The sequence below is a fragment of the Medicago sativa genome, chromosome 6 (genome assembly GCF_051527215.1).
Source record: "Medicago sativa cultivar Bolivia chromosome 6, Bolivia_mono, whole genome shotgun sequence".
Lineage (NCBI taxonomy): Eukaryota > Viridiplantae > Streptophyta > Magnoliopsida > Fabales > Fabaceae > Medicago > Medicago sativa.
The window spans coordinates 82,145,434-82,159,609 of NC_140754.1; the positions used below are offsets into that span (position 1 = coordinate 82,145,434).

At 31.1% G+C, this 14,176-nt stretch overlaps 1 protein-coding gene across 1 annotated transcript; it reads left to right on the forward strand.

Annotated features, from left to right (window-relative positions):
* The first annotated feature begins 8,964 nt into the window (after positions 1-8,964).
* On the forward strand, positions 8,965-12,456 carry LOC146917373 (protein indeterminate-domain 14-like). The gene is made up of 3 exons (XM_085719194.1): positions 8,965-9,282; positions 9,625-10,024; positions 11,318-12,456. The coding sequence occupies exons 1-3, from the start codon at positions 9,168-9,170 to the stop codon at positions 12,216-12,218; spliced, it is 1,416 nt and encodes a 471-aa protein (XP_085575320.1). The 5' UTR covers positions 8,965-9,167; the 3' UTR covers positions 12,219-12,456.
* Positions 12,457-14,176: the final 1,720 nt, after the last annotated feature.

Below are 14,176 nucleotides of genomic sequence, written 5' to 3' on the forward strand. Positions count from 1 at the left end.
ATTGGAGCTGATTCGTGCCAAAAATATAAAAGATCTCATGTAAAAATATATTGTGCAAGGATTCATGTCAAAAATATGAATATCTCATACAAAAATATCTTGTGCAAAGAATTTGAAGATCTTGTACAATAATATGACAAGAGGCGCGCCCCCTTTGGTCCTTTTGCTTCTTCTGCTTCAAAGACAAGCTACCTATTAGTTTCTTGTAGAACATTCTAGTGATGTAATTGCTTAGATTTTAAGTCGAATGTATCCTATAAATAGAGTAGCTAGCCATCACAAACAAATCATCTTTTGTTCTTGGAATAAAAGTTCACCTTTATTTTATTTTATGTTCTTCTTCTTCTTCTTCTTCTTCTTCTTCTTCTTCTCTTCTATGTCTACAATGAACATTAGTGAGTAGACTTCTCTTGTCTTGGGATTGTTGGATAAGTCTAATGACATAATCCTAATCAAACCAAGCTTTAACCTTAATTTCATGTAAGCTTAATTTCTAATCTAAATTCACCGTTTTAACATGAATTAACAATTATCAAACTGTGGAAACGAAAGTGGAGGGTTTGATAATTGTTAATTCATCATCTCAAATATCAATTCATAATGCGAACGCGGAGCTTTGATATTGGAACAAGTGAATTTAGACAAGAATTGCAAAGGCAGCTAAATAGTCTTCGCAATTCTTGAGACATGGGTAGTTTCAATCCTTACAAGCTTCTTCTAGCAATCAAATCAGCTAAATAGGTTTGGTTGCTAGAGGTAAACTCTCACTGGACTTGGTCGGAAAGGTGAGGGGCTAAAGGGAAACCGGTCTTTAGAAATTAGGTGTAAACATAAAGTTATAAGTCAAGGTTTTGGTTTGTGAAGGACTTGTCATTAGGATGAACCAATAATCCCAAGACTCTTTTATTTTATTATTGTTATTTTTTTTAATTAAAAATCCAAACTTTATAACTTAAAACCTTTCTCTAATCCTTATTGAAAGTTAATTGAATTCATAACTCCCTGTCGGAACGATATCTTTTATTACTACTTCGGTAAACCGTGCACTTGCGTTTTATCCCATCACTAACTTACACCGCCTTAAGGCTCCGCGCCTCAAGGAACACACCAACTTTGATACGCCGCATCACAGACAAACACTTCCCCACGCAAGGATCACACTACATGTGTCCTCTAACCGTCCCTAATCACACGCCGCAAAACTTGGAGGAGGTTATCAACGCACGCCTATATAAGGGTGACATTGCTTTACCCTCAAGGTATGATTCACTTTTCACAACACTTTCTATACACTCTTTCTCGGTTCCATTACTAACTTGGGCGTTAGAGTGCTAACGTTCCTCCAGGCACCTTTCGTTCCACCGCGAAGACACATCACAACCGTACCGGAAACCATCGCCGTTACACCGAAGCACTTTCCGCCATCATTGCCTCTCATCTATCCTCACCGGACATATCAAAAACTAACAATTCATAAGCACATCAAGAAATTATCAAAATTCTTAAAAGTTCATAATCAAGATAAGATTATAATACACTTCACAATGAATATTATATTGAAGATATGCATATTAGATTGAAGTTATGCACAATTATGGATCATGATAGACTTTTAGATTGAGAATTTTAGAAAATGCCAAATTTATAATCAATGGAACCTTCAATTGTTTGTGAGTAAGAAGATCAAATTGAACTTTCATAACACAACTGAGATTAAAACGCTCACCTTTAGAAGAAGCCTGTCCATCAAGAAAAGAGTCCACGTCACAAAGGATAAAAAAAATGACTAGTTTCTTACTTGTTAACCAATAGAAACAAAGTTCCACCTTTGCTATATAAAAGACAACATTCAAAGGATCACGGCATCTCACTGCATCATATCAGATCAAGTTACAAAAGATTTTAACATATTCTTGAGATCATAATCAATTTCAAGTTCAAAATCATATTCAGACATCATAAGCAATTTCAAATATTCCCAATCTTACACTATATATCTGCTTAAATACCTAAGTGTATTTCATATATTAGAATCACTTTCAGGTGATATCATATTCATCAGCGTGAGATCAGAAATAAGAAAATGATCAAATATACATAGAAAGATATTAATGAATTCAATAATTGGAAACAACTATTGAGGATTTGGCTGCACAAAGTTTAGGTTTCATCATATTTGAACTTCAAACAATTAATTAAGAACAAGAACAATAGTTAGGGCAAATTTATAAGAAAGAACTAAAAACATACTGCAAATATGTTTACTAATTTACCATACAAATATGAATGGTGACACGGGATACTAGTTTATCACTCTTCATTTTACCATCTCTCAGTAGTAAATAGAATTATAATCAATGAAAAATTGAGAAAGTTATGTGTGTTTCCTCTTGAATCTCACAAAAGTTTCAATTTAGAGAGTTATGAGTGTACAATCAATGGAGTTTTTTTTTTTTTTTCCAGTTACGTCAACCTATATTTTTTTAAGTAAAAAGTTTCAATCTTCCTTCAAATTTGGAGGGAGAAAATGGGAAGTGGCTGGAAAAGTTATGGGAGAGTTACGTAACGTCGAAAGTTGTTTTTTTCTCTTGCAAACTTTTTTGGTTCCATCTTCTAAGAAGAAGGAACTTGACCATTAAGGGGATCTTTGATAGAGGGCGGGAGCCTGTGTGTGGTGTCTAGAGTTTGAGGAACATCGATCGGGTGGGCTTTGTGTATTTACAAAGCTTTTGTGCTCAATTCAGAAGGGTGAAGGGGCTAACATTTTCAGAAATTTAAGCATACCAGTTTGCATTTTTTTTTTTTTTTGTATATTCAAGCGTATTATTATAAATCATAATTGAAATATGATATCAAAATGGAGCATATCTAATTGGTCTATTGATTTGTTAGTCTATCAAAAATACATATCATATTACTTATTTATTGACATTAATACATGAAATAGGCATTTAAGTTGAATTACATGTCATAGAAAATAACTAAAAAGGTCGGACTTAAGCATAAAAATAAGCTTTTGACAGATAGCAGGTCAGACACAAGCCTTGAATATTTTGACCAAGTTATATTTAGATCTTGCAAAGCCTAACTCGATACAACACATGAACGAATCCACTCTAAGCTCAAGTGTGGCATTAGCCACGCTAAAAAAATTTCAATTTTTTTCCATATGAAGGATGTCTAATAGAGCAATTGAAAGATGAACATCTTTTTTCAAAGCAATATGAGCTAATAAAATTAACCCTAATAAAACCATTAAAAACTGTATATTTTAGTGAAATAATACATGATCTTTAATTTTATTGGGAAAATTTTGTTGACACAGCTATTTTAACGCACCAAAACATTAATTCTAGATCCGCCCCTATACAACATATGATATATTTGTGATAGGATATTTAGAATAAGAAGTGGTGACTCAATTCGTTCTAGAAGGTAGAATGACTCATCTTAATTTAGAAGGAATCTTTTGGGCATATTCTATTAGTTAGTTACTAAGCAGTGTTATTGTGTAACCATTGCAGTTAAGTTATCTTATTATATGAGTATGCACAAGTCTATATAAACATTGTATGCCTCATGGATTAGAATGAATGAAAAATATAATGAATTTCTTTTTTTATCTCTAATTTCTCTTTTTAAATTCTAAAGTGTGATCCCTACTCAAATTGAGTCAGATCAATTTGCAAGTAGTTAGACGATATGTTTATGATGTGATGAATTGGAGCACCTTGATATGTCCCTTTATGCTTATGTACAAAAAAAAAATTAAAAAATCTACATACACTACGAAATGGACAAATGTGGGATACGGATTGTGAAAGAGTTTTCTCCAATGAGACAAAGTAGGTAACTCCATTAGTTTTTAATGTTTTCGCATCAAATACATATATGGTTACTAAGGTAATACAATACTACAATATATACTTAAAAGTAATTAATCTCTAGTTAATTTACAATGCATTGCATTACATGGTGTATCGTCTCACGTACGATTCATGCTATTTCTTTTTTATTTGACAAAAACTCGACGTATAATTTCAACTAAACATACTAAATGTTAATTAATACACAGTCAAGTAGCATATATACAGTAAAATAATACTGGTTAATTACGATTTACCAATGTGTCGTTGGCGTAAAATCAAAGTTCACCTTCAAAGTTTCCCAAAATGTATGTATCGGCTTCATTTGCAAAATATTTAACACGTTGAAGAAAACAAAATGTATGTATCGGCTTCATTTGTAAATAAATATTTAACACGTTGAAGAAAGTTTGGATAAATATACGATGAAGTCGGAAGATGAGTGTATTAAAAGAATGAAGTATAGTACTATATATTGTTACATATATGTACTATTTTTTGGGTAAGATATTGTACATATATACATGAAACTTGCGTGTGAACTTGCTCGAAAACAAAATCAAATAGAAACTAGACAACGAACTACATCACATAGAAAGCCATAGTTAAAAGACTTCGTTGCATTTTTAGTCGGTAATTTAGAGTTTTGTTAGGTATTGGTATTGGTAAGCAAAATTTGTTTAGCAAAATTTAGAGTTTATGCTATTAACGTGGATGTTGTGAGTTTGTTGATAAATTCATCTTTTTTTAGCGACTTTGGATTTGTACTGTATGGATATACTCTATCAATTTGAATGAATGTCGTTTATTTTTGTAAAAAGAGATGGACTATGTTACATGCATGTCATACTAAAATAAAGATATCTAAAGTACAATTTAGCCCTAATAAAATTCATTTCAAAATCCTCAAGGTACCGTAAGAAAATAAAAATTTAATTCATATGACAAGGATTATTCAATTCATAAGACTGTGAGTATAGAAGCTTTCAATTTATCTATGTTTGGTAAGCAAAGTTGGAAACTCTTGTCCGACTCTTCTTCACTACTCAATCGTGTTCCCAAAGCCAAATACTTCGCGCGTAGGGATTTCTTGGATGCCCCTCTCGATCATAATCCAAGCTATACTTGGAGGAGTCTTTAGAGTACTCAACATTTACTTACCTTGGATTATAGATGAAAAATTGGTGATGGCTCTAGAATTACTGTGTGGAAAAAGCTTGGCTTCGTAATCAGCCTTCTCTCAAGCCCTCCACTCCTCCACTGCCCCTTTATGAGGAACTCACAGTCAGTCACTTAATGAACTCAGATATGGCTTCCTGGGACCGCAACTTAGTCCTCTCTATTTTTAATTATTTAGACGTCGTACCCATTCTCTCCACTCTTCTTTATAACGTCAAAGTGAAGATTGTCATATTTGGAATTCAACACTTAATGGCTCATATACCATAAAATTTGCATTCATAACCTACATCGATCTCTGGCATGAATCATCCACGACAGATCTCACCCCTTCTTGGAAGCTCCTTTGGAATCTAAAGGTCCCACAAAGAGTTTGTTCCTTTCTTTGGCGTTTGGCTAATCAAAGTTTGCTTACCTGGTCTAACCTTTCCGTTCGTGGTATTCCTTCTGAAGACCTGTGTGTACCTTGTGATCTTTTTACAGAGTCGCATATGGACACCTTTTTTATTTGCACACGGGCCACTGCTTTTTATTCGCATATGGACACCTTTTCTTTCATGTGGATTGCCGCTCATGAGAGGCTTTTAACGAACTATCGCATAAGTAGGTGGGGAAGTGGAATATCCCCTCTGAGAGATTGTGTGCAATCAACCCGAGTTTGGCTTAGGTTAGTAGCTTCTAATCAAATTACTTATTTCTTTTCTTTGAATTGAAGGGATTGGATCTTTAACAACCTCAACAACAAGAAGATGGGAGCACACAAAATTGAGTGGAAAACTATCTTTATGGTAACATGTTGGCACTTGTGAACGTGGAAGAATAAGAGCATTTTTGAAGAGGAGTTCCATAGACCTTTTAATCCAATTGATGTTATTCTTAAGATGGCTATGGAGATTGATAACCGCGAACAAACACACGTAACTGGATGGCCTCAGCTTACTGACACTATTTTCATTGGATGGAAGACACCCCAAGAGGGTTGGGTTAAACTCAACTGTGACGGGGCGCATAAAAGCTCAGTTAATCTCTCGGGATGTGGTGGCCGTCTCCGTGATAGCAGTGGAAATTGTTTGAATAGCTATGCTCGTAAGATAGGTTCTTACGACGCGTTACATGCAGAGATGTGGGGCATGTATATTGGTATGGATATGGCTCGGATAAGAAAAATCTGATAACATGGAATGGCTTTGGTAACATGGAATACGTCCGGGAGGTAAGTAAAATCTAATAAAAAATTATTTTATCTATGAATCGAATTCGTTTTCTCATTAACAATTCACCATTTTGTAAAGTTATTAACCCTTTTGTGCATGTTTAATATAGAGTCTATTAATATATTTGCATTCTCTTAAAAAAAATGTTTTAGGTTATAATTAAACATTTAATTAGGTTTCCTTGGGGCTAACACTCCATGCATGATCTATTAACGATATATTATTAATGTTGAATTACTTTACCATAATACATTGTCAATTAATAAAGCAAGAGACAACGATCATGTCATACCATGTGTTTTTCCCACCTTTTTCTTGCCTAATTCTTATTGAACTCAAGGTAAATAAAAGTAAACAGTGTAAATAAGAATCTCACCTAGTAGAGACAATTTTACCAATTTTAACCCGCAACTGTTAACGTGATGCTACCAGTTTACCAAAAAGCAAAGCATCTTGGGCTGAAGAAAATTATGACCCCATTGACTACTATGCCCTTGAGGGTGACTTTACATCCTCATTATCACCTTTATAAAAAAGCTGCTTCAAGTGAAATTTATTAAGTTCTTGCACAGTCACAAGTATGGGTACTATGGTCTATTAAGAAACACATCTATGAAAATATTAAATAGTCATAATTTCATTGAAAATGAGTTGGCACTGTTGAAAAATTTCTTTATAAATAAATTTTATTCATAATGAGTTGTTAATTTGAAGATATTGAAAGTAAACTAAAAATATATAATCACTTCTTCGAAAAAGCGCATAACTTGTTAAAACTTATTTTAAAGCCAAATTGAATTAATAACAAATAAATGCAAAACAATATACATGATTGATTCAAATGGGCAACTAAGATGATGGATTCAAATCTCTATTAAGAAACTCAATTAACGGTTGTCTTTGAGAGTAGATATACCCACTAGCGAGAGCGGTGTGATGGAACCATTATAAATCTTGTGGTCAACTCTATATCCCTTATTTCTTTATATTTCGGTTTTTGTTAATTGATTCAATTGTGTGCTATGATAATTATTTTGAAAAACCTAATTTTGATTGGCTTGAAAGAAACTCAATTGAATGTTAATTCTTTTTGTTAAGAATGAAAAACATAGAGAAGAGATTCTTTGAATCCATCGTCTTAGTTGCCCAATTGAATCAATCATGTATTGTTTTGCATATACTTGCTATTAATTCAATTTGGTTTAAAATATGTTTTGACAAGTTAAGTGTTTTTTTTTTTTTGAATAAGTGATTATTTGTTTTTAACTTATCATCAATATTTCAAATTAAGTGATTCTTTCAATCATTTAATTTGATTAGTCAAATTTGTTTCCGTTTATTTGGTATCGTGTGTTTTACATTGATCATCATTACTGATCAACTTCTCATTTACGTCGTTCAAATAAGCATAATTTAAAAATAATCACTACAAGTTAGAATGTGCAAAAACAAAACAAAAAAAAACTTCAAGGTAGAATTAATTTTGGAGACAATTATTTTTACTGGAAAATATAAAAATATGACAAAATCACTTTGGATTCAAAAATTTATGTGGTTTAATTTGAAAATATAAAACTTCTCATTTACGTCGTTTAAATAAGCATAATTTAAAAATAAGCACTCCAAGTTAGAATGAGCCAAAAAAACTTCAAGGTAGAATTAATTTAGGAGACAATTATTTTTACAGAGAATAAAACCGCCACACAAGTAATGTCAATTTTTTTATGTCTAGAAGTTAGAAATTTACCTCATAAAAGTGAACAAATGGAATGTCCGAAATTCAAACCCTAAACTGCATATAATAATCAATGTCAATTTATTTTTCAGAATAAATTAAATTGTTTTCAACATATTAATTATACGCATCACTTTCAACATATTATTTTCACATATCAATTGTTTTCAATTATCATATTTTGTGGCTTAGTCCGTTTAAGATTAGACATTTAGCTTTCTTTTTTCTCTTTTTATTGCAGCTTTGTGGTTGTCTGATATTGTTTGTGTTCTTTCCTAACACTTCTTGTGTTGGATAAAATGCATTGATCGTATTAATATATTATGTTTTGCCTTGTTAAAAAAGAAAAATATCATTTTCACACTGCACTTATGATAAGAAAATATATTAATGCCTAATAAGAATAAGTTAGTGAAATTAAAATTTTATATACATATTTTGGCTTCTTAAAAAAATATCAATTATTTTGAAATTGAGAAGTAGGATTTTATTTATTTGTTTTTGGGTTTTTAGATAGAATAGGATTATGTATAGTGTGTGATATATATTGAAGAGAGAGAATTATGAAGCTTACGTGTGTTTTGGGGGGGCTTGGCCAGTGTTTATGCATGCAAAGAAAAAAAAAATTACTGTGTAAAGAAATAATGAAAGTTTTTGTTTCCTTGTGGGGATATTTCCTTTTTAATTTCTTCATGGAGCCCATTTGTGTGGGATCAAGTTTCGAGCTTTGTGATTGGGTCACACACTTCTCTCTCTTTTTGAAACTTCATCACTGAGGGCTATTAAAGACAATCCCTTCTGAATATCATGGTTGGAATCACACATACATACATAGCAACCCAGAGAGAGAAAAAAAATATATATATAAAGTGTGACAAAAATAAATAAAAAATAAAAAGTTGATTTTTCAAAAATAAATAAATAATAAAGCTGAAAGTTTAAAAGCAAGTTAAAAGAAAGCTGAGAGGATACCGAAAGGAACATAGAAAGAAAGAGCTTTTGTTTTTCTTTCTTTCTTCTTCTTCTCTTCTTTCTTTTCTTCTCTCTTTCACTTAATTTCTATAGCCTCAAAACATAGCTATACTATAGTTATAGGCTATTCTATTCTATATTTCATATACTTTATATATCAAAATTTTCTTGCTTAATTTTGCTATATTGAGTTTAGTTACCATGTTAGCTAATAGCTTATCTCCATCTTCACTTCCATCTTCTGAGCCTTTTTCTTGCAATGAAAATGGCACTTCTTCCACTAATAAAAGGAAAAGAAGACCGGCCGGAACACCAGGTTTGTCTTCTTCTCCTCCTAAATCCTCTTTCTTTTTCGCACTGGGTCGGGTATCCTTCGTACTTCTAAACTCTAACCAGTGTTAGAGAAAATCTCAACCAATTCTTGAATCATGTTTTTTTTGTTGTATTGGATTCGACTATCGTTCTCAAGTCTATAAAAAAAACATTTTTTTTGACATGTTTTTTTCATTCTTTTGATTTATTATATTTTTTAAAAAATGATATGGTTGTTACTTATATGTTTATTTAATTCAATATGTATAGTTTTTTATAATTGTTTGATTTGATGCTAATTCTATAACTAAATTGTTATATTTTTATTTTGTTTGGTTTGGAATAGATCCAGATGCAGAAGTGGTGTCTCTCTCACCAAAAACATTGTTGGAATCAGATCGTTATGTATGTGAGATCTGCAACCAAGGATTCCAAAGGGACCAAAATTTACAGATGCATAGAAGAAGGCATAAGGTACCATGGAAGCTATTGAAGAGAGAAACACCAGTTGTTAGAAAAAGAGTTTTTGTTTGTCCTGAACCAACTTGTTTGCACCATGATCCTTGTCATGCTTTAGGTGATCTTGTTGGTATCAAAAAACATTTTAGAAGAAAACATAGTAATCATAAACAATGGGTTTGTGAAAGATGTTCCAAAGGTTATGCAGTGCAATCTGATTATAAAGCTCATCTCAAAACTTGTGGTACTAGAGGTCATTCATGTGATTGTGGTCGTGTTTTCTCAAGGTAATTAATTAAATTATTTATTTTTCTTTCATTCATAATTTCATATATCTAAATATATATAATTATACCTTTTTCAATAATTTTTTATAAATATATATTATCAACATTTATCCTATGATTGATTCTTGATTCATAAAATGGTTTTGAGCAAATAGATCTAGCTATATATAAAATTTTTATTTTGAGAATCTTTATATATACTTCATGGGATGGGATACTATAGTTTTTTTTTTCTTTTTAAATGAAACATTTTTAAACATTGTCTTATGATGATTATAATGAATTGAGGAAAACTTGAGTTGTTTTACTTGGGATTTGACTTTAAAAAAGGAAGATATGTTTTTTGGAAGGGAATATAAAAGTAAAGAAAATGGGAATGGAAAAACAAAAGGAGAGATAATTAAAATAAAAGTTTTTCAAATATATATTTGACTGATGGAACCTTAATATAAAAAAAATGTATTTTATTTTTCTTAACAAGATCACACTGTTCATTGACAGTTGGAGAACACAGTTTCCAATGCTCCGTTTTCCGTTGCTCTTATAACCGTTTTGTGTTTTCTTCAAAAATCATTCTTCCATTTCATTCTTTCTACACAAACAACAATACCTTAAACATTTCTTTATGTTTTTTTCATGTATATGTTTGTGTGAGAAACCATTAATATTTTTTTTTTTTATAACATTGCAATTTAATTTCTTCTTAACAGTGAATCACATGAAAATGAGATTACTCATGAGAGTTCTTGACTATGTTTTGTCCTTTTTATTTTAGTGGAAACTGGAACCTCTTCTTCCCACCCCACCATTTGGAAAATCCAGTGGATAGATACCTTTTCCAACACCTTTTACATCCACTTTTTCATTTGTCTCTCTTTCTTTCTACCTTTCTTCCTTTGTACATTTTTTCCTAACTCTTTATATCTAATGAATTCCTTTTTATATTTTTGTTTCAAATCTCAATACTAGTAGCTTGTACTAAATTACTAATACTAACAAATGTTTCTTTTTCTCATCCTCTTCATCCATGTGTGTGATTTTATTATTATATATATAAAACACTATTATTAAATATTTATAGTCAATTATTATTGTTAATTAGGATTATGATGATGATGATGATAATAACACACATAGTATTTTGCAATTCAGCTTTATGTTTCTGGGTTTCCTCAATTCTTTAAATAGTAATATTTTGTTGTTCAAAGATATTTGTATGAGTAAATTTACATATACTAGTAGGGTTTTTTTTTTCTCATCTTGTTTTCTTCCATTTATATATATTTTTTGTAGGGTTGAGAGCTTTATTGAGCATCAAGATGCTTGCAACATGGGAAGGATCCATAATTCAGAATCTCAACCACTTCAAACACCAACTGCATGCTTGTCAAGAACAGCTTCAAGTCCAAGTCCATCAAGTGAAACAAATTTCAATACATGTCCATGGCAAACAAGGCTTCAAGCAATGCCAAAAACAACAAAAGAATCAACAATATTCATGAACCCTATTACTCCTATTACTACTATTACACCTTCTTCTCAAACTTTCTCCAAGAACAATAAACTTCTACTCCATCCAAACTTGGAACTTCAACTCTCCACCACAAACAACACCAATACGACTCTGACAACAGACACGCCTTCAATCAGAAGTGTTGGTACTGTGGAGGCTATTCAGAAGGTTAACCGGTCAACTCAGTTGCATCTCTCAATAGGGTCTTCAGAAATGAGTCATGAGAAAAATGAATCAAACAATATTAGAAACTCAAACTCATCACCAAAGGAGAGTAGCAATAGCAATGAGAAAGTTCAATCAACAACAACAAACAACATGGCTTTGTTGAGGGTTCAAGAACAAGCAACGGAACAATTAAAGGTAGCTATGGCTGAAAAAGCTTATGCTGAAGAAGCAAGGAAACAAGCAAGGAAACAAATTGAAATGGCTGAACAAGAGTTCAACAATGCAAAGAGAATTAGACAACAAGCACAAAGTGAACTTGATAAAGCTTATGGATTGAAACAACATGCAATAAAGCAAATCAATTCAACTATGCTTCAAATCACTTGTCAAGCTTGCAAACAACAATTTCAACATGAAGATAACTCTTTGGTGTTGAGCTATGTTTCTTCTGCCATAACTACTGAAGGTGGTGAAGTAGAAAATGTTGATGGAAAAGGCAAAACAACTAATTAGATGCTAGATATCATCATCTTCATCACTATATTTTATATTTTCTATGGTTTTTTTTTCTATGTCCACTTTTTTAAGGCTAATTAATATCTTTGTGAATTGGTATACCATGGTGAACTAAGAGTTGTTGGTTATTTAAGTTGGGATTAATTAATAGTTGGGGGTGGAGAAAAGAGTGTATTAATTCATGTAACTTGCAGCAGTTTGTGAAATGGTATTTGTTAATTTAATTTGGTATAAATGCAGACTATGATCATAAATTAAAGGGTTTCACTTATGTTTATGGTTATACTTTTATTCTTTAAATAATTTCTAGCTATTATGAATATCTTACATGTATAATTAATGATGAAATGTGTGTTTGGGTATATGTATATCCAAATGTAAACAAATATACTAAAGGAAAATGATAAAAAATGTTCTTAGGGCATTGGTTAAAAGAACAACAATAGAAATATTGTATTGAGAAATGATGAAAAACGGTTTAATTTTTTAAAAGTTTACAAATTGTAGTTTTCTTCGAACATTTGTTAGCCAGACCTATTTAATATCAGCGAAATTTTTGGTTAATTGCGGCATATGCAACCCTAATTACAATTGCTGCAACATAAAAAGAATTATCATACTACAGTTCAAATTGTAGTCACAAACTATTTTAAAAAAATTAAATTAAATCTTGCTTATAATTTTTTTTATAAATATAGTTCATCATGATGATAATGGTTATAAATAATGAATGTAGGTTTTTTTTAGGTGAAATATTGCAATGAATAAGGGTGCAGGAAAACACTGAAAATTTTCTACCTTAAAGTTTTGGTTGTTTTGGATTTTGTGTTTGGACTACTTCTCAAGCATTAATTAAAGAAGTGTACACTACTGACAAAAAAAATAAAGACTAAAAAATATAATAAAAAGAGAAATAGTAGAAAGAAATAGTGTAAGTTGTTCCTTTTAGGGTGTTATTGATCTGGCGACTTATAAATGTGAATAAAAAGCAAATGCATGTTTTTCAGTGCCACTGTTGTCACTGCAGACTCAGTCGTCACTTTCAAAGGCTTATTACAGACACAAACAAATCTATGATGATGATGATGAATTCACACACCTTCACTCACTTATCTTTGCATCAGAATCAGGGCCATGGCAGAAGTGGGCGCAACAGAGGACCCAGAATTAAGACACAAAAAAGAAAACACAGCATCTTTTCCTTATATGCAGAGACCATTCAAAGCTTGCTTATACATTCAAAGCTATTGCTACTGTTGTGTTCAAAATACATACTCATTATACTGCTAAATAATAACAAAAATGAATTTCTTTTTCAAAACAAAATAGTACATAATTAATAGTAAATCTATTCAATTCTATTAGATTTTTTTAGGGTTACTTTATTCTGGATAATAGTCACTTTGGACCTGAATTTGAAATAAGTAGTCACAATAGTTCCTTAATATATCAAAATTTTAAAGTAGTTATTGGTTGTCCACTCTATTAATCAAAATAGTCTCTGACGCTAAAATAAACTTTTAATACTCACAATAATTTTTTTTATATAAGGACTAAAATGACAATAAACAAGCACTTATAAGGACCGATATGACAATAAGTAAGTATATTGAAAGATTGATATGACAATATTAATGAAGCATTTTAATATCAGGGACTATTTTGACTAACAAAGTGAACAATAAAAGACTATTTTGATACATTGAAATACTATTGTGGCTATTCATTACACATTCAGCGACCAAAATGACAATTACCCATTTTTTTCTTCTTCATATTATCATATGTTTTATTTTAAATGGTACATTTTTTAATGGGTCTTGCTAACGAGTGTTTCCGAGACCCTTTTTAAGGATTCTAAAATGAGAAATCATTTCATAAGAAACTCAAACATTTTAATTTTGAATGAATTGATTTCACATATTTTCATAAAAACTTACCATTTAAGGCATTTA